This window comes from Telopea speciosissima, chromosome 2 (genome assembly GCF_018873765.1).
Source record: "Telopea speciosissima isolate NSW1024214 ecotype Mountain lineage chromosome 2, Tspe_v1, whole genome shotgun sequence".
Taxonomy (NCBI): domain Eukaryota; kingdom Viridiplantae; phylum Streptophyta; class Magnoliopsida; order Proteales; family Proteaceae; genus Telopea; species Telopea speciosissima.
The window spans coordinates 3,052,693-3,073,072 of NC_057917.1; the positions used below are offsets into that span (position 1 = coordinate 3,052,693).

The 20,380-nt window shown below is 38.6% G+C and overlaps 3 protein-coding genes across 4 annotated transcripts; 1 reads left to right on the forward strand and 2 right to left on the reverse strand.

Annotated features, from left to right (window-relative positions):
* Positions 1 to 1,596: 1,596 nt before the first annotated feature.
* Positions 1,597 to 6,119, reverse strand: LOC122652407 (UDP-glucuronic acid decarboxylase 6-like). Its single transcript, XM_043846137.1, has 12 exons — positions 5,966 to 6,119; positions 5,452 to 5,538; positions 5,214 to 5,301; positions 4,647 to 4,738; positions 4,028 to 4,092; positions 3,853 to 3,941; positions 3,231 to 3,308; positions 2,943 to 3,036; positions 2,606 to 2,672; positions 2,415 to 2,478; positions 2,276 to 2,316; positions 1,597 to 1,892 (listed from the first exon to the last, which is right to left on the reverse strand). The coding sequence occupies exons 1-12, from the start codon at positions 6,044 to 6,046 to the stop codon at positions 1,710 to 1,712; spliced, it is 1,029 nt and encodes a 342-aa protein (XP_043702072.1). The 5' UTR covers positions 6,047 to 6,119; the 3' UTR covers positions 1,597 to 1,709.
* A 6,131-nt stretch (positions 6,120 to 12,250) lies between these two features.
* On the reverse strand, positions 12,251 to 16,173 carry LOC122652406 (5-oxoprolinase-like). The gene has a single exon (XM_043846136.1). It carries the CDS (start codon positions 16,138 to 16,140, stop codon positions 12,331 to 12,333), a length of 3,810 nt encoding a protein of 1,269 aa, XP_043702071.1. The 5' UTR covers positions 16,141 to 16,173; the 3' UTR covers positions 12,251 to 12,330.
* Positions 16,174 to 16,700: 527 nt separating this feature from the next.
* On the forward strand, positions 16,701 to 19,078 carry LOC122652282 (organelle RRM domain-containing protein 2, mitochondrial-like). 2 transcript variants are annotated; one of them, XR_006331577.1, is made up of 5 exons: positions 16,701 to 16,906; positions 17,917 to 17,985; positions 18,138 to 18,244; positions 18,733 to 18,855; positions 19,050 to 19,078. XR_006331577.1 is itself a non-coding variant. In XM_043845982.1 (4 exons), exons 1-4 carry the CDS (start codon positions 16,759 to 16,761, stop codon positions 18,769 to 18,771), a joined length of 363 nt encoding a protein of 120 aa, XP_043701917.1. In that variant the 5' UTR covers positions 16,701 to 16,758; the 3' UTR covers positions 18,772 to 19,038. The 2 variants fall into 2 exon arrangements, 1 of the variants encoding a protein (XP_043701917.1); XM_043845982.1 differs by lacking the exon at positions 19,050 to 19,078 and having other exon boundaries at positions 18,733 to 19,038.
* The last annotated feature ends 1,302 nt before the right edge of the window (positions 19,079 to 20,380 follow it).

The following is a 20,380-nucleotide window of genomic DNA, read 5'->3' on the forward strand; positions in this document are numbered from 1 at the left end:
TTACCAGTCGCACCGCGGCTTTTTCTCCTATTACTTAATAGAAGAAGAAGTTGACTGGAAAATTATCACCTCCAGTTTGCTGACCGGCTCAGTTCCCCAGTTCCTCTAATAGGGGGATGGTGGATCCCACCAGGGCAGGGTGTTTGGGCATGGGTAGAGAGGTCATTTCAGCCCCCCTTTGTTAGAGGAACTGGGGAACTGGGCCGGTCAGCAAACTGGAGGTGATAAAGATCCTTAAGTTGACTACTTGACGAGTCCCCCACCCCCTCTTTCTTTTATTGGTTTAGGCAATTTATGGATGTGACTTCAATTAAATTTTCATTTTCATAAGGGCTTAACGAGTTAACTACTTCGGTTTTATAAAAAAAAATTAACTACTTTGGAGTTCTTATTTCTTAAAACCCCTCGACCTTTATTCCCTGAGGTTTGTTGACTGGTACGATTGTACAGTTCCTCTTATAGGAGACTGAAATGATCATTCTACCCCCGATCGAACACACTGTTCGGGTGGAGTCCACACACCCCTTTTATTAGAAGCACTAGGGAACCATATCAGGCAGGGGAACCGCAGGTGATAAAAATCCCCCCCCCCCTTCCAAAAAAAGAAAAAAAGAAAAACTACTTCGAATATATCAATTGCATTGTTGCTTCAAACCATGTCGCAAATTAGTTGAGGCTCAAATTTTGTGAACAAATAGATCTTTATGTCCCAAATTAAATTTTGATATGTGGTTAATTTGAGGGTATTTAATTAAATTTAATCGTAAATTTTGATAGGGAAAAATGAACCACCAAATGAACCAAATCAACTTCTACCTATGGGAAAGGGGGGAAGGAGGGGCGGGGGTGGGGGAGCCATTGGGCAAGGGATGCTGGGTGTTGGGTCAATCAAAAGATGGTCTATTTCCTCTAACAAATAAAACACGTAAGTTGGAACAAATAAAATAGGAATGGCAAAAAGGCATGAAGAATTCAAACAAATCTGCAACAAAACCATTTCTCGCCACCAAGGATGAAGAGAGAATCCCTTCACCCACCATGATGTGATCTCATGATTGGACTCCTGGAGGGTTGGTCTGTTACGTTGAACACTAGGTGTCATGGCTTAAGAGGTCCCCTTTTCACTCAGTCCCATGTTTAAGTTCCCAAACAGATTTGTAATAAGGTTGATAAACATCAATGTCACTTTTGATGAGACAATATGGTACAGCACAATGGATTCAATCACCAGTGCCATTGGAAGAGAAGCATGTAGAAGTATTGATAGATGTTCAGTTAGTTTTTCAGATGCTCAACACAAAAAATTCCAAGCCATGGTCATGGGAACTCTTTGCTTTGAGAACAACCCATTCAAGCAACTCTTTTTCCTTTGTGCAAGGTAATCTTGGCTTGGAACCCAAGATTACCTTGGGGAAGGATAACCATTAGACCAACACAGAAAGGGTAAAGATTCAACTTTTACCAAAGATAATAAATTCATCAAATATTTATTGAATCCATGGAAGAAGTGTTCTCTACATCCATAATAAGCAGCCAGTTGCTTATTTCTATGTTAACATAATAAAATAGGAGGGGGGGTGACGGGGAGAGGAGAATAAACAGAAACAAATTGAAGGGCACTAAAATTGGGTGATTCATGCATATCGGACAATCTCAGACTTCAAGTTAACTCTGTTCTAACTTCCATGCAACACCACTCCGGCAGTGGTCTATTTTTTGGGAACTGCAAGCCTAGCACGGAAATCCTCCTCCATGAGGGGCAGGCCCTCGCGCAGGGTAATCTTGGGTTCCCAGCCAAGCAACTCTTTCGCCTTCGTGATGTTGGGCTTCCGTTGGCGTGGATCATCCGGAGTGTTATCCACGACTGTTATCTTAACATCACCATCAATTAGCTGCAGACCACAATGGAGGAGTAATTAGGATTAAAAAAGGCATCAGGTAAGAAAGTGGAGTAATGGTCAATTAAGGACTCAACTATGTTTTTCTTTTTTTTGGGGGGGGGGGGGCTTTCTCTGGCTTTGAGAGAGCTTTTCTACATTTTCTAGTTCAATTCACTTATTTTTCAAAAGAGCACACAGAATTATAATTCTCCTAGGTACATAAAACATGCATAGATCAAGTCCTAGTCCAATCTCTGAAAAAAGAATCAACCAACCCAACCCCCACCCGAAAAAAAAAAAATGACACACACAAGAACAAACACAACCCGAAACAAATATTAAAAATCAGATGTCATTTCTGCACAAACAGATACAAGAGCAAACACAAAACTGACCTCCTTCACTGTCTCCGCAAGTTCCGTCATTGTAAATTCACCTACAATTACAAACAAGTACCAGAGTTAGTTAAGACTACCGAAATAACTGATGTAAGACAAGAATTCACGTCTGCCAACAGCAGTCCTATTGAAGCACCTGGGTTGCCTAAGTTGATTGGCCCAGTGTCAGCTCCTTCCATGAGTCGGATTAGGCCATCGACCTTCAACATCCAAAAAAAAAGTAGATTAAATCTAAGTGTAATTTATCTAATCACTCAATAAAAATAATTAATGACCTAGTCCTGCATTTTGCATGTCATATAAAGATTATAAGTACTGTACACCAACCAGGTCAGAAACATAGCAGAAACTCCTTGTTTGTGTTCCTGGCGCTTGAACTGTCAAGGGTTCACCTCTGCATATAATTGCTAAATCATTGTTAGACAAGCAAACTAATCCCAAACACCATCAATGTAAGGTTATGAAGGCAACATACATACAGAGCAAGATAATACATAGCATGAACGGGAACGCTGTTATTCCTTCCCCCCCCACCACCTTGGGTTAAAAATTGTGTTATTCTCTACTTGGACATTATTGCAATCCTAAACAGGCTTTGATTTTCTCTAAAAAATCATGCAAGATAACATACAGGAAACCAATAAAAAAACAAATTAAGGATTACCGAAGTGCTTGAGCTATGAAATTGCTGACAACACGCCCATCGTCAATATTCATTCGGGGCCCATACGTATTAAAGATCCTAGCAATGCGTATTTCTGTCACAGGACACACCCGCAATAAGTTAGTATGAGGCTTTTACCTTACATGAATGTAAAACATTGATATGTGGATCCCCACTCCCCACCCCCCAAATAAAAGCCCAAAATGAAAAGTTGTTTATATTTTTAAATGGAGCACCCTCTATTCAATTTGAAAACCCATCCAAGGTATAAATGCAATCCCATTTTACCTATCCCATGTTGCCGATGATAATCAAACATCAAAGTTTCAGCTACACGCTTCCCCTCATCATAGCAACTCCTGACTCCTGCAGTACATATAATAATTAATCTATTTTTGTATAATTGTATTTAATATTTTTTTTATAAGAAAACATGACGACAGCAATAATATTGCAACAGGGCAAAATTTTGTTTCCAGATTATGGAATATCAAAAAGAAAAATCTTAGAAGAGCTAAAATAATCAGAATTACATATAGTTTGCTAACAATAACCTCAATCTATAAAAATGCTATTAAATTTCATCAGTTCTGAAAACAAAAGGAGGGAAGCAGAGGGAGCAATTTCTGCTTTCCTCTGTGAACAGAGCCAAGACAATCATTTTATTGGAGATCTGCTGAGAAATCATCCTATAAAAACCTTGGAAGACTTATCAGTTCTGAAAACAAAAGGAGGGAAGCAGAGGGAGCAATTTCTGCTTTCCTCTGTGAACAGAGCCAAGACAATCATTTTATTGGAGATTTGCTGAGAAATCATCCTATAAAAACCTTGGAGGACTTAATTAAAAGCATAGTCACAATTAATCATTAAAATTGAAGCATTGCTAACTAGAAACAAGAGGTGAACATACCAATTGGGTTAACATTGCCCCAGTAAGACTCTGTCTGTGGGTGCTCAAGAGGATCTCCATATACCTCAGATGTTGATGTAAGCAAAATTCTGCAGGATGATTCTTCAACCATGAGTAGAGAACAGAACAGAACTCTTATGATACAAGTAATATACAAGTGAACAAAGTATCAAACCTCGCTCCAACACGTTTGGCAAGTCCCAACATGTTCAACGTGCCAATCACATTTGTTTTTATTGTCTGTGAAAGTATCCCATTATTCCCAGTCAGAACAATACTATAGTCAAATAAACCTTTTCAAGTAGAAGCAAACAATTACTAAGTAGTAGCTCTGTACAAAATAATTTTAGGAATGGTTAGCAAATTGAAAGTTATCAAGGAAAAGAACTGAGGTGCCCTGATTGAGCAGGCTCAAAACAATTTTGCAGAAAATACAGTGATTATGTAGCCCAGGCTATAGATGCCTCTTCTCTCTCCTGCTCGAACGAGGGATCTATACTACTAGTATGTGATTTGGACTACTATCTCTATTAATGTTACTCCTAGTTAGCAACTTCTTGTTAATGTCCTTGAAAGGGCAGATTCTAAGGGCTAGAGGTCAAATATACTTTCAAAACCCACACCTTTGGATGCTTTTTCACACCCTTCAAAAGCATAAAAAAGTCCTGAATTAGTTTTGAATAATGTCATATAACCAGGTGTGAAAAGAATAAGATGTTGAAAAATAGTTAATGACAGATAAGGAGCCAAACTAAAGAAACTATTATGCTGGTGAGGAAAAACGAAAATACTACCTTTACAGGATTGTGCTTGTAAAAAATTGGGGAAGCTGGGCAAGCAAGATGGTAGATCTGATCAACTTCGACTAATAATGGTTCTGTGACATCTGTACAAAGAGCAAACACATTTGAAAATGTATTTACACATGAAGATACTCTCTGAAAAGTTCAATTAATAAAAAAATTGTTGACATGGAGCACTATTATATTGGTAGAATATAGAAGTAATACTAAGTACGCAGAATAAGGCAGAAGATCAACTAAAAGTTAACACAATGACAATAAAGATAAACAACATCCCTAGGAATGTGTGGAACATATCATCATTACCCAAAGACAAATTCTGCAATCAAGAATTGGCAGGAGCTAGAGACTTTTGCTATGAATGGAATCTCATGGATTTGGTTATTTATCAGATGGCCAAAATTTCCCCACTTTAGTGAGGATCTTTTCAAGCCCAAGACATGCATTGTACTTTTTCTCTTTTCACAAATTAAAAGAACAATTTGCAACACGTTCGGAAGATATGCATGTGCAGAATCAGCATTTGTAACAATGAAAGTATGAAAGAGAAAGAAATACCATGGCGGATAAGCTCAAATCTAGGATGACCAATCCATTTCTTGAGGTTATCCTTTGAGCCAGTGAAGTAGTTATCAGCTACAATCACCTGGGTAACAAAAACAATGCAGACAAATTAACCATGCCAATTTATCCATGTGTTCTTAAGGATCCAAGACAAACTGTTTATACAGCAGACAAGATGGATGTTGACAGAACAAGAAGGACATGATTATAGAAAAAAAAGGATTCTGCATACCTCATTTTTCTCATTTTCCATCAATCTATCCACAAGGTGAGAGCCAATGAATCCAGCTCCTCCAGTTATCAAAATTCTCATATTAGACTGTCAAATCAACAGTGAAAACACCATTTAAGTTTAAGATAATACAAATGATGATGAGGTAAAGGGAAAAGAGCAAAGAGATACATCCTTTCTCACCCCCGAAATATATCTAAGAACTGATCTGGACCAAAATAAGTATCACAGGTTGGGTGTAATTGCAATCTGTCTAAACGTAGGTAGGAAGCTTACAGTTTTGATTCCTCCTTTCCCCCCTACCAATTTGATTTACCTAGCTTCAAGATCCACTATTATAAACTGTTTAAAACCAGATTCCCCAATTTTAATTAAAGGAAAAGATAATACGTGAAAAAAGTGATCTTTTTATTTTTCTGGTTCTTAAATGGTATAATCAGATCACAAGGTTTGGGGGAGGGGGGGGGGACTGGGGAAGGACAAAATATTAAAAAAAAAAATTTGCAACTTTTACCTGAAAAAATTTGGAGTTCCGCAATGGAGATGGAGAAGGAGCCTTGGGATGGTGATTTCCATTGGAAGATTCTTTTGCCATTGTGCAGATCTTCTGTTAACACCTGCCACAAATTTCGAAATTTAGGGAAATTCAACAAAAACTTCAATGAAGATCTCAAACTCCCACTTCCAACAATCAAATTCATCCCCAAGAACTCCAGAAATAATAAAAAAAAAACTATAAAATATCCCCTCACTCAACACAAGAAACCAATGTACAAACATTCAATAGGGGAACGAGTGGAAAAGAATCAATTTTTTTAAAAAAAAAATACCAGATCGTTAGCTTAATCACCGAAATCGCCAAGACCCTCTCCTTTCTTCGGAAAGAAAACTCTGAGACATATGTCAGGATCAGAGGCTTACATATAGTAGTGTAGAGAAGAAGATTGTAAAACCAGGACTCGTACCTAACGGCAGGTGCCACTGCCAACTGGATAGAAAGAAAAAATAGTAAGAGCCAATTAAGGAAAAAACCCAAAATAAATTATAAATAAAAATATATATATATTTTTTGTTAGAATTTTATTATAAATAAAAGTAGAAACTTCAAATTTAAGTAAAGGAGGTCATGATGAAAAGTCCACCGTACCCATAACACATTCCCCACTTCGCCATCAATTAGATCTGAATCTAATAAACGATTAACCCCTCTAACAAAAAAACAAAAAAAAAATTAATTTTTGTTATAAGAATTTATAGGTTCTAATCAGACGGACACAAAGCGATCTTTTAATTTTAGGGTTATTGATTGTATTGCCACGAGGGATTTACGTGGAAAAAGAATTCTGGTGGGAGATGTGATAAGGGTTATTTATATCCACGTTTGACGAAATCACTCACTTGACATTTTTTTTTTGTTTTTGGTGGTAGAACGCATTCTATTCAAAGGTGCGAGACGAGCGCATGGAAGGGTGAGTACAAAGGTCCATCAACCATGGAGTGAAACAAGGTCAAACTGTCGGACATATTAACAACAGGGCTTTCCTAGTTAAGGTTTTTTTTTCATTTTTTGATAGAATGGATACTATTCAAAGGCGCGAGAAGAGCGCATGGAAGGATGAATACAAAGGTCCACCAACCATGGAATGGAAAGAGACCAAACTGTAGGACACGCCAACAACAGGATCTTCCTAGCTAGGGTATGGACAATGCCATTTAAAACCCTAGGAACATAATGAAAGGAAACAGAGAGAAACCCGGAAGCAAGGAATCTGTTCAAGGTATCGAAATTCTGATTCCTTCGAATTCGAATGGGCCGATTTGTATTGGATTTCTATGATAGACTGATTTTGATTGTAACGAATTTGACATAGACCGATCCCATAGTTGATTCTCTTTACTTGAACACCCGTCTTGTGCCGAAATTCCAATCTAGGAACCAATCTGCATTGGAATGGAAGAACACTGGACATGAGAAACTTTCCACCTTGTATGGGGCTTACATGTTCATAAGATGTTGGGTAGGTAGGGGTGTCAATTCCAAGCCCGGCCCGACAGGCTCGATCGAGCCCGGCCCGATAGGCTCGATCGAGCCCGCCCGGTTAAAGCCCAACCCGGATCGGATCGATTCTTAAACGTGTTTAATAATAGGGTGGTCCCGGTGTGGGGTTCTAGCTCGTCGGGTGCCCGATCGGACCGATCGTTTTCAAACCCGATCTAGCTCGCCCAACTACTACCCGACCTAGCCGGACCCTTTCAACAAACCACCCTCCATTAATCCATTTAGCCCACCTGATAACCCTCTCTCTTTTTCTATTTAACTCCTTAAAATGATTAGCCCATTAAGCCCAAATTAATGGGCAATTCAATTGATGGGTTTCCTTAACTCAGAAAAATGTTTATATTCTTCTTCATTAAGCTTCTTATGTCATAGAATCAGAACCAAACATATACAAAAAAGGCGGGGGGTGTTCTTGCTCCAAAGAGAAAACAAATAGCAGGATGAACCCAGTACCGTCAATGATGATTGAGTTGATAAGCATAAGCACTTCATAAATTTGAGTTAATTATACTTACAAAAAGAAACAAATCAGTAAATGAAAACTAATAAACATAAGTTCTTCCTTTTTTTTGAAAGAAACTAATAAACATAAGTTCAGGAAAAGATTATGGTTTGAAAAATTGGGTTTGGATTTGGGTCTTGAATGTGTTTTGGTGGAAACCCGTTTCTTTGCTCTTTATTTTTTCAAGTAGGAATTTAATTCTGTAGAGGCCCAACTAAGACCCGGGTAAGGCCCGATGAAGAGTTAAACAGGCCCACAACCCGGTTAAGACCCGATTAAAGCCCGATTTTAGTACCCGATTAAAGACAGACACCGACCGAACCTTGATCGAGCCCGACATGGCCCGGACCGAATACTTAAATGATCGAACATGGTGCAGCCTGCACAATTGGTGAGGCCGGGCTAGGCCCGACTGAACCCGACCCAGCCCGACCGGTTGACACCCCTATGGGTAGGGGTGTCAAAGTTGGGACTGAACCGGGTAAACTAGTACAAACCAAACTGAATTAGTCTGCTCCGAACCGAAGTCTTATAGGGCTGGTTTTGGTTTGGGAATTACGACCTCAAAACCAAATCAAAAGAACCTGAAATCAAACCGAAACCGAAACCAAACCGATCTACATTGATAAGAATCCGATAGCAATCCAAAACCAATTAAAAATCATATTTTTTCTATAGTTTTATATAAATGTGTATGTTAAACTGAACCCAAACTGAAGTCGACTCAATAACAAACCGATACAAGAAACCGAAGTAAACCCAAAACTGAACTTTCCTAATTGCTTTGGTCTTGGTTTTACCATTTCCGTACCAAAACAGACTCAACCCGAACCGACCGATTGACACTCTTGATGTTGGGTGTTACACTTAGATTGGGATCACAATTTTAAAAATTAGGAATCAGATCGGTGAATCAGCTGATTTGGATTAGAATCGACCATGACCAATCAAACCAATTTTCACCAATTCTATTCATTTTCCGGCCGATTTTGATCGATTCCGACTGATTTCGATAAGAATCAGCATTGACTGATTCGATTCCCAATTCTATATTTTGAAACCCTTTGATTCGGATGCAAGTTGGGCAGTACAAACACTGCCCAACCCATTTTTTGTCCAAATTGGATGGCTAGCCCAAAGTTGATCAGGTTCAGGTCCAACTTCACTCTATAGATGATTAATAATAAAACTCCAAATAATTAATATATGATAAACAATAATTTATTTAGGCATTGTTCCTAATTGCCTTTTCCACATGCCTGTTATACCTGCCATGTGATAGCTAAGATTACCATCCTAATTTGGTGGACATGTCCATATTATATTACCTAATCATGTATTAAACTTAAGATCAATCTAATTTCTCCACATGATGTTACAATGCTTTGAAAGTTATTTGAAAAAAAGTTGGGTTGTATGCATGGTTTTAGTGTACGATATCGGAACGGATATCGGTGACTCGCAAAATCAATACGATGCCGATGCGGTATTGGCCTGGATTGGTCGTATCTGACAAAACTACCCCTGAATTTCCTTAAAAAATGAGTTTTTTGATCTTTTTAACCCTTGTTCGTACCGTGCTATCGATACAGTATCGACACGGTATCAGTATCAACGACTAATAAAATCGATACATATCGCCCAATACGAACGATACGATACTGATACTCAGAACCATGGTTTTATGGTTGTAATAAGCCACCAGAATATTTGACATGCTCTCTATGGATGGGATTCCTATGAATGTCAAAATGCCAAATTGCCTTGTTTACATGGAAAAAAATGGAGCATGAATGGAAAGCTTCTTACAATGGGTTTGTAAGAACCCTTTGGATAAAATTATTAAAGATTCATTATGAGTATCGGCGCCAGTATCAGTCATTGTCGATATCGATATCAAAATTTCATGTCAATTCAAGTACAAAAAATTATGTTTTTGACAAAAAAAATTACTTTTTGATCATTTCCACCGATACGATCGCTAAACCCATGTGCTTAGGACTTCTAAACAACATAACAAAGTGACACTGTTTCACAACAGCTTCATCATATTTTCTAGTTAGTTGCATCTTGCTGTAATCAAAGTGGTGATTTCAGAAGTTGTAAACTTAACTTTTTTTTAACTTTTATCTTATTTTCAAAAGTTATTTAACTCAAAAATAAGAAAAAGATTTTCAAAATAATTTGACGATGACTTATATTATATAATATTTTCAAGATTTGTCATTATCGTGCACATTGTTTGAATACACACGTGAATTGACGGATTTTATATTCATTGAAAGAAAAAGTGTATTATACTAAAAGGACAAAAAAAGGGTAAAGTTATAATTTTTTTTGGGTCAACATTCTTGGTGGGGGCATGTGACCCCTACGCGCATGTTGGTATCATGGGGGCGCACTGTCATTTCACCCACCCTCTACCCCTCCTTTGTTTCTAGGTGTGGGTGGTACACTCCCCCACAAAGAACTATTTTACCTTTTTTCCCCCCCTTCTTCCATCCTTATTCTCAATGAGGATAAATTAGGCATCAAGAATTAATGATCCTTAAGATATTTTTTATTTTGTTGCAAGTAAATAATTTATTGAAAAAGAAGAAGCAATTTCCTTGCACATAAAATGGTATGCAATAAACATCCATCAGTATCCTTTTCACACTGGCATTTCACCATGCATGGAGTGTAATAATGGATTAAGTTTTCCTATCGATATGAATTGGTATTGATAGGTATTTTGATACAATATTTATTTTTTCAAAGAAAATTTGTATTGATTGATACAAGATCGATACAGTCTGATACGATATGATACAAGTAAGATAAACTAGATACGTCTCCTTTAAACTTGCATTGCAATCAGTGAGATACAAAATTGGTAGCAACCGAAGGCTTTGGAAAAACTAGTTTTTCTCTTCAATATTTGTTGGAGAAGACATCTAACATAAAAATGATCATAATCTTCTATCATTTCAATAATTTTTTTGGAATTTACAATGCTCGAATTATGGATCAAAACAAATTTGAACAAAAAAGTGGTAAAGTTATACATCACTAAATTATGTAGAAATGACTAAATTCCTTGCATCAAGTTGATATATATATATTTATATATATTGCATAATAACGTGTCTTAAGCTTTACATTATTTACCATTTTCATGTGTATCTTGCGTCTCTCCGATACATACATCTCTTAAAATACCCTTATAATACGATACCCGATATCGATCCTTAAATCATTGTTTTAAGTTCATCATTAACTCTATCCCTCTATTATTCATAGTCCAAAATATCATTTTCTAGTCCAATCAAAGGTCAGCTAGGATTTCATAAAAAATAATTAAAATAAAAGTTCAACTGAGGTGGATAAAGAGATTCTCTCCTCACCATCGGTGGAGAGAAAATGGGACCATCCCAATAGGCTCTTTTGATAGCTGAAAGCAACAAGTGTCATGAATGGCATGTTCAACCAACATGAGCCACACCTGTCTGTCTTTCTCCTCACACTGCAACCCATTAACTACAAAATTTTCCAATATGTTAACCTCATCAATGCTACTTCATTTGATTTAAATTACTATCTCCCATTTTCCAATTTTTATTTATCCAAACTTTTTCTTCCTCCCCCTAATAATCTGTATTTTACCATATCTTTTATAGATATTTTTGTTCTTCATTTGGATAATCCATGTTTCATGTGCATTTAGGTAATAGATAAAATTATATAAGTACTTATCGCAGAACTTCATACTACTCAATCACTATACCAAGTTATATCTTAATAAATAAATAAATAAATAAACCTGTATCGTATTTTTCTCGTATCTTTATATTGTGTTATCAACACCGAGGCTATGTTTGGATCGTAAGAAATGAGTTTAAAAAAAAAACATTATAAGACAAAAATAATTATGAATTTATGTATCTTTCTTTAATTTAAAAAATTCATTTTCTTTTCTTACATTCCCAACATAGCCCAAGATATTTTTCCTGATGTGCTGCAGCCATTGGCCACTGAACAAAATAGTGAAATACTGTAATCAACATGCATATTTTATACATAAGTATGAACTCATCATATATTTCTGTAACTTACATGTTATTTCTTTAACTTTAATGGATCACAAGGGATCACATCTTATTCTCCTGTATGAACTCATCATATATTTCTGTAAATTACATGTTATTTCTGCAACTTTAATGGTTCACAAGGGATCACTGATCACATCTTATTCACCTGCATGAACTCATCATATAATTTTCTGCAACTTACATATTATGACCATGAGAACAACAACAAAGTCTGATTTAATGGAGAATCAAAGAGGAGGAGAACCCCATCCACCACCACCTGGGGTTAAAATCTGAAGAATCTCCCCTGCTTGTACCTCAACTGTGTTCTTACCTCCAAGGTAAACTTGGCGTTTATCTTTAGTAATAAGGTAGTTAATCCCTTTAGCCCCATCTTTACCACCCTTCATACCTCTTGGTGTATGAACACGCCTCTCTGAAAGCACACTTACCATCACAGGATGACGGAACTCGATCTCCCTCACAATTCCATCTCCACCTCTATGAAGACCAGCACCTCCACTTTTCTCTCTTATCCCAAATTTATGAAGGAAAACAGGGTATCTCTGCTCAAAGATCTCTGGATCAGTCATACGGGTATTGGTCATATGGCACTGAACACCACTGGTTCCATCCCAAGTAGGTCCTGCACCACTCCCACCTCCAATTGTTTCATAATAACCAAAACTATTATCCCCAAAAGTGAGGTTATTAGTACAACCTTGAGAACAAGCACAGGCCTGAAAGGCAGTGAGGACTACATCAGTAATTCTCTGAGATGTAAGAACATTACCTCCCACTACAGCAGCTTTATCACTGGGAGAAAGGAAAGAACCTTTGGGAATTTGGATTTTAACTGGAGCCAGACAACCTTGATTCAGAGGAATATCAACATTGACCAGACAACGGAGACAATATATGACGGCTGCAGCTGTAACTGCTTCTGGTGCATTCCAATTCCCATACACTTCTGGGCTGCTCCCAGTAAAATCAAACAAAGCTTCACCTTTCTCAGTATTGATAGTAAGCTTTAGGTGTATAACAGAACCATCATCCATATAATCTTCTTCTTCAATGGTGGCAGAATCTCTCTCTCCAAAATCAGCCGAGGGAACTCCAACTCTAGTAGAGATTGATTTCAGCATTTCTCTCACAGCTTCTTCGGCATTAGTCTGTACATGAGTCATGTAAGCCTGAACTGTTTCCAAACCATACTGCTCAATGAGCTCTTTAATAAGAGATATTCCTCTCTGGTTTGCAGCCACTTGTGCTCGAAGATCAGATAAATTATCTTGAATCCTGCGCGTTCCTGGGATCTTATGGGCTGATGATCCATCATCAGAACCGGGGAACTGAAGTAGTTTGACAATTCCTTCTTCTTGAAAGATCCCATTTTTTACGAGCTTGAATGCTTTTATAGCAGTTCCTTCTTCCCATATGGATTTTGAGAAGGATGGCATACTCCCTGGTGTTATACCACCTATCTCTGCATGATGTCCTCTACTAGCCACAAAAAATACCAGTTTCCCGTGATCGAAAACAGGGGTGATAACAGTAATATCGGGAAGATGGCTACCTCCTGCACTAGGATGATTCGTAACCAGAACATCTCCTTCATTCAGATTGTCGCCCCAGTACTCGAGCTGCCATCTTATAGTGCTGGACATGGCACCTAAGTGGACAGGAACGTGAGGGGCATTAGCAACCAGTCCACCATCAGGACCAAACAGAGCACAAGAGAAATCAAGCCTCTCTTTGATGTTTGTCGAGATGGAAGTTCTTTGCAGGGTACGCCCCATCTGTTCTGCAATGCCCATAAATCGGTGGTTGAAGATAGAAAGCTGAACCACATCTGCGATCTTTTCTGTTAATTTCACTGTCGTTGACACTGATTGGATCTCAATTTTGATGTTGCCATATCTGGTAATAATTGCTTTACACTCAGGTTCTACAATTACAGTACTATTACCATTCATGATGATTGCTGGGCCTTCCAGGGTTTGCCCATAACCCAAATTCTCAAGCTTGAATAGTGGTGTCTCATGCCACCCGTTTCCAAAATAAACCTTGTAGCGACCTTCAACCTGAGGAGTACCTGAAACATGTTCTAGTTCCTGAGGCTTCAAGATATTTGTGACTCCAATGCCACGAACTCTAACATCACAGATAAGGATATTACGGCTCTGCAGTTTAAATCCATACTCTTTCTGAAACAGCTTAACAAATTCTACAGCACAGTCACTTTCCAAGCTATCCTCAGCTTTGAATCTCTTCACCATTATGGCAGTGTCTGTACCTTCGTATCTCAAGTTGAGATACCTCTCTGTTGAAATGTTTTCGTCTCTGAAGCCTTGTTCCTTCAGCTTTTGCTTTACTTGCTCCAACAGGATTGATTCTCTACGCGGGGCCTCCAGGACAGACTCAGGACCATAAACAGCAGAGTAAGGCTCTTGTGACTCTTCAACAACATCAGCCATCCCCATCCCATAAGCACTTAAGATCCCACAGAACCTGTGGATCAAGACCTCATTCACACCCAGAGACCTTGCAATAGCACAAGCATGTTGTGGCCCAGCACCTCCAAAGCAAGCAAGAGCATGGGTCTTTGTTTCATGACCCTTCATCTCTGTTAACTGCCTTATTGGTCGACACATTGTTTCATTAGCCACATTAACAAATCCAAGAGCAGTCTCTTCAACTGTCATGTCCTTGGCCAATGGATCTTGGCCTTTTCTGTATGAATTGATCCTCTTAGTTAGCTTCTCAAATTCATCCCTGCTAGCTTTTACATCCAATGGCTGATCCTCATTGGGCCCAAAGATTGATGGGAAGTAATCAGGAATTACAGTTCCTAGAATCAAGTTAGCATCTGTGACTGCCAATTCTCCACCTTTCCTGTAACAAACAGGACCTGGGTGTGCCCCAACTGATTCAGGTCCCACCCTGAAAGCTCCAAACTGAAACTTCAGCTTCGACCCACCACCAGCAGCAACAGTGTTTATGTCAAGCTGAGGCGCTTGAATTATGGCCCCTGCAATCTGGGTCTCCAGCACTTGCTCGTAGCTACCAGCATATCGGCTTACATCCGTGGATGTGCCACCCATATCAAATCCGATGAGCGGCTTCGAGGTTTCATGGCCGAATAGAGTCTGTGAGTAACCCACCACTCCACCAGCAGGGCCTGAAAGGACAGCTTTGTGACCAGAAAATCTACTTTCCGGTGCAAGGCCTCCATCCGACTGCATAAACAGAACATTCACCTTCCCCAGACTTTCATCGAATCTAGATATGAAACCAGATAAGTATTCTTTGATGACCGGAGTGAGGTAAGCATCCACAGTAGCTGTTAATCCTCTTGGCACTGCACGTACCATGGGAGACAAAGCCGAAGACATCGAAACATGTCTGAAGCCCAGGCTTAGAGCTAATCGCTCTACCAAGATTTCGTGCTGTGGGTACGTGTAAGAATGCATCAACACAACAGCTAAACAGCTTATTCCCTTATCCAGCAAAGCTTTCAGTGTAGGTCTCAGAGCTTCTTCATCGAGCGGCTTCACGACCCTGATTAGCTCGCCTGAAATCCCCTTAATCGAAGAATCTGGGTCATGCTCTTCGTTATCGAGAACAAGCTGAATCCTCTCATCTACTTCTATGACCTCCTCGTAAAGATTGGAAGGCTTGGCAACGGTAAGGTCGAAGATGTGAGGGCGAGCTTGGTTACCAATCTGAAGGAGATCCCTGAAGCCCCGAGTCACGCAGAGAGCGATCCTCTCCCCTTTCCTCTCCAAAAGGGCGTTGGTAGCGACGGTGGTACCCATCCGAATCCACTCTATCTTATCGGTTGGGATCTTTGAAGACCTAGGCATCTTCTCCCCTGTATATTCTTCCAGAATTCTGCGTATCCCTTCGATCGGAGCATCGTCATAGTTTGCAGGGTCGACAGACAAGAGTTTCATCACTCGACAATTCGATCGACCTGGAATTTCTGCATAAACGTCTGTAAATGTGCCGCCTCGATCAATACAGAACCTGAACTTCTCCTCCTTAATACTCCCCATTCCTTGTAGTCCTCCTTACTGAGTAGTGATCAGCTGAAAGCTTCAAAAGTAAGTACCACCTAAAGAAAAAGAAAGAGATGATTTTGAGCAAAAACCATAAAATTCTTGCTTCAGAGAATTCAAAATTAATCAAAATATGAAATAAGAAGTTACAGAGGAACGAAAGAAAGAGAACCAATTTGGGTGCCTGAAACACTGAAACCGTGAAAACGCTTACCTTGATTGAGGATATAGGCGTCCCTAACGTGGAATTAATAGTGTTAGGTGATTTGTCGAATCGAGTTAGCTTCCCCTCGAACTTCCTGAAGTTCCTGGTTCTCTGTGTGCACAGAATAGAGAGAGATGGTGAGTAAAGCTCAGGGACAGGGACGACTCCTTGTGTGTATTTGAAGTCGATATTGAACAATCACAGCCGTTTGACTATATGACCATTTCACTTCATCAAGTGGTGACTCGATTCTTCTCAATCACAATCGATTCATGACATCACGAGAGAGAGTTTAATATGGTAGATTTTTATGATAAATTTGAAGGCATAAACCTTGCTTGGGTAATTTTGTCTTCGTCTCCAGAGCTAGGGTTTAAGATATTTTGCTCGAGAACGGGAACAGAATCGAAATGGCAGTCAGAGCCGAATTACTGAAGCGATTCTTCTCTACTTCTGTATTCACTTCGCAGTCTCCGGCTGTTCCTGCTGCTGCGAGTGCCGTTAATGGTTCTTCTGTTAACCCATCTCCAGTTCCTTCGACAAGCCTCTTCGTCTCTGGTACTTCCATCTGCTCAAAATTTTGTGATCGTTCTGTGGTCATTTTTCTTACTGGTTATTCAAGAAAAAAATTTGTTATTTCTCCTCAAATTATTAACACGGGAGTCATTTCATGAACTGTATAAGTCAAGAAGGTACATAAGAGAAACAAAAACGAATTAAAAGTAAAGATTGTAAATTCTATTGCAATGGCAATGAGAGCAGAATTGAAGATTGGGTCTCTTTTTTGTTATTCGGATGGAAACCCAGATATGGGATTGGCCGATTGACATGTTCTAACAATCAACCTTTCAGCAAATCAACCATTTAAATTGGATAATTGGATGCGAGGATTTTCCAGTCTTTCCATTTCTTTTGTTTGTTATTTATGGTGTTTTATGGGTATCAACTGTTTTTGCATTCTAAAGCTGCTACTGCTGGTTTGTCTTAGCATTGTATTATATACTGTATAGGAGATATTTGTTTGGTATTAGCCAAGTAAAGTGATCTGGAGAAAGGTAATGGTGGACCAAGTAAATGTTTCTTACACACACAGAGAGATGCAAATTACTCTGTGGACTCTACATGACATCTATTTGATACACTCTGCTAGTAACCTTGTAGAACCAGATTGTGATTAGATGAACAACTTCATTGGTGCCTGCAGCAAGGAAGTTTCTGAACATGTCCACAATTTCTTAATCCAAGAAACATATATTGATGGATAAAGGTTCCTAGCCCCTGAGCAGTAGAAAATAATTATTTCTGATCTATCAAGTAGATGAAACAAAATGAAATGTTGACTGAGCTCTCATGTATTTTCACAATCTTGTATTTTTATTCTACATCTACAAATTATCCTTTTCGCTTTTGTTGTTTTTCTTCTGGTATTGCCTTTTTCACACGTGAAGTGAATAGATACCTAAATTCCTCCTAATTTTTTTTAATTTGTTGTTCAAGGTACATGAGTGAGATCAAGGGTTGTGGCATCCTGATATGCTAATGATGTCATTGGATTTTTGCACTTGTAGGGCTCAACAAGCGAACTACATCAGAGAAACTTTGTGAAGCCTTCTCTAAATTTGGAGAAGTTGTTTATGGTAATTTATTTGCCCCTATTTTCATTTTGGTTTTATATTTCATGTAAGAGTCTGCCATTGACTTATGAATGGAGCCTTATTGTGTAGTTCAGATAAATTTTAAAGATCTCATGTGTACACAAACTTAATTAGGTGATTATGGTCATTTTCAGCCAGGGTAGTAACTGATCGAGTCTCAGGATACTCGAAAGGTTTTGGGTTTGTGAGATTCGCCACAATAGAAGAGGCAGAACAGGGCATCAAGGGAATGGATGGACAGGTCTCAACAGTTCCGACTTATGTTTTACTCATGCATCCACAATTGTAATCAGGGGCAGACCCTATCCCCCCCCCCCCCTTTTGTAAACTTAACCTGTCTATTTAGGGGGAAAAAAAATGCAATTTTGTGCTCTCAATTGAGACTGCAACATATATCTATAAATTACTTCACAAATTTATCAACTAGTGGAAAATGAATACATTGATCCTTTAAATGAAGAGAGGGGAATTACCAACTTAGTTGCTTTTTGAGCCATTTTCCTCTGTGAGTTAGGGAAATGATATCACTACTTACTTTTGAAGGAAGTGAAATACTTTTGTTGGCTTTTCATTGACTTGTCAATGTATGTTGCTAAATACAAGTCCAACTGTGTCATTAGTCTACTGACGACTTGACGAGGCATTCCCCTTTAATATGCAACATGACTTTGGGAAATTTTTGTCATGGAAATTTAACTCTTACTTGTCCTCTGTATGCTTGTCGTGCAGTTTATTGATGGTTGGGTCATTTTTGCTGAATATGCATGACCTAGAGCCTCATCAGAACAGCCTCCTTCACCAGGATCTTACCAACCACCCAGCTGATAATGTTGGATCAACAATTATAACCTCGTAAGTTGTGGAGATCTAATCCGTGTCTATTTTGGGGAAACTATCTGGTTCCATTTTTGAAGTAGTATGACAAATGAGAGAGCCATCTTTGATATTGCATGTTTTAGATTTGAATTTTTTTTAACAATGCCGAGTATGGTGATGTATCAGCACATTCACATAGTTATTGCTTACTCTTCCTTTATTTGTTGCAGTGCCTTAATGAAATGTCAAATTCTTTCCCATCCTACTTCTCCTTAAAGTCGATTCTCAATAGAAGTTTCCTTTATTTATATTCTTAAACTAGTTAGTAGAGCAGCTTGTCCACAAAACTCGAGTGACCCCTGGTCTTATTCTTATGACTGTGGGATAAATTGTTTGAGCTGCAAAGTTTGACACCAGCCTCAAGTGGGAGAACATGCTCCAGAGGCACTCTTGGCTGTTAAATTGAGGATTCATATTCCACCAATTGACACCATACAGAGATGTAATTTCAACCAAGGACAAAAGTTCAGACTTTATATGTATGGTATTGGAAGGTGCCCCTCATATCCAAGATAACATGGCAAGAACCTGATTGGAAAAAAAAGGGATTCTAGTTGTAAGATCTCTAATGAAAACACACATGGAATTGAGATAAAATTCAAAGGGAAAGTTATTAAAGAATCTGGAGTTTCTTTTTGTATCCTATGCGGATTATCCAATCTGCAAGGACAATGATTGGGAGTTGTTTGATCGTCTTTCTCTGAGGAAGAAGTGAAACATAATCAACTTGAATTTGGGACAACTATTTGATATCTTAGTGAAACACTGGATTTGTTATCTCATGTCTGCTTAAAGAAACATATTAGAGATTTTGTGTGAACTGTATCCTTTGCCTGAAGTCCACCAGTTTGTCACCTCCTCTTCTTCCGATGCCATTGGAACGGAAGGAATACAATGCTCAGCCAGGACTGCCAAGCCCTGTCCGAACTTGTTAGACCTGGACCTACTATTAAATGGGCTATGCTCAGTCATTGGCTCCAGACCCGATGTGCTTCGTTACCTTTGAACCTTCCTCAGTTCATTTTTAATAATATGAAAGCAAAATCTGCTCGTTACTAGATCTAACCATTACAAGATGACTTGACTTAGGTAGCTGAATGCTTTTTTTCCATATTAGTAGCCATGGAGCTGTTGAGTTTCCTGTGCTGGATGCCGTGGAAGAGCAAAAGCTTAGTTCTGATATTTCATACAATTGTCAATTCACCTCTGTACCGTGCCTTAGATATTCAATGACCTGTGCAATACTCTTTCTATCCTCCATAGCTTCTATAACTTCGATTCAGAGACTTTCACAGGATGGCAAGAGAAAAAAAGGCTACTGACAATGTTATGTTTCAGTTTTTGTTTTTAATCTACCATCGTCAAGGCTGCTTCTGATGCAAGGATTTCTTTCCTGCTACACTCATCTCCCCTTCAAATGCCTGTGTCTTCATTATCTCCTTAGCTTAAAACAAGGATGACAAGTCAAGTCATTTTTCTGAGTAAGGGAAGAAAACCAAAG

Bases quoted from the DNA above. Each gene is read 5' to 3' on its own strand.
- LOC122652407 (XM_043846137.1), bottom strand. From the start codon at position 6,046: ATGGCAAAAGAATCTTCCAATGGAAATCACCATCCCAAGGCTCCTTCT. The intron at 4,739-5,213 runs GTATTTCTTTCT...CTCTTTGTACAG, and splicing joins ATTTGAGCTTATCCGCCATG to ATGTCACAGAACCATTATTA. The intron at 3,942-4,027 runs GTTTGATACTTT...ATCATCCTGCAG, and splicing joins GCCAAACGTGTTGGAGCGAG to AATTTTGCTTACATCAACAT.
- LOC122652406 (XM_043846136.1), bottom strand. From the start codon at position 16,140: ATGGGGAGTATTAAGGAGGAGAAGTTCAGGTTCTGTATTGATCGAGGC.
- LOC122652282 (XM_043845982.1), top strand. From the start codon at position 16,759: ATGGCAGTCAGAGCCGAATTACTGAAGCGATTCTTCTCTACTTCTGTA. The intron at 17,986-18,137 runs GTAATTTATTTG...GGTCATTTTCAG, and splicing joins ATTTGGAGAAGTTGTTTATG to CCAGGGTAGTAACTGATCGA. The intron at 18,245-18,732 runs GTCTCAACAGTT...CTTGTCGTGCAG, and splicing joins TCAAGGGAATGGATGGACAG to TTTATTGATGGTTGGGTCAT.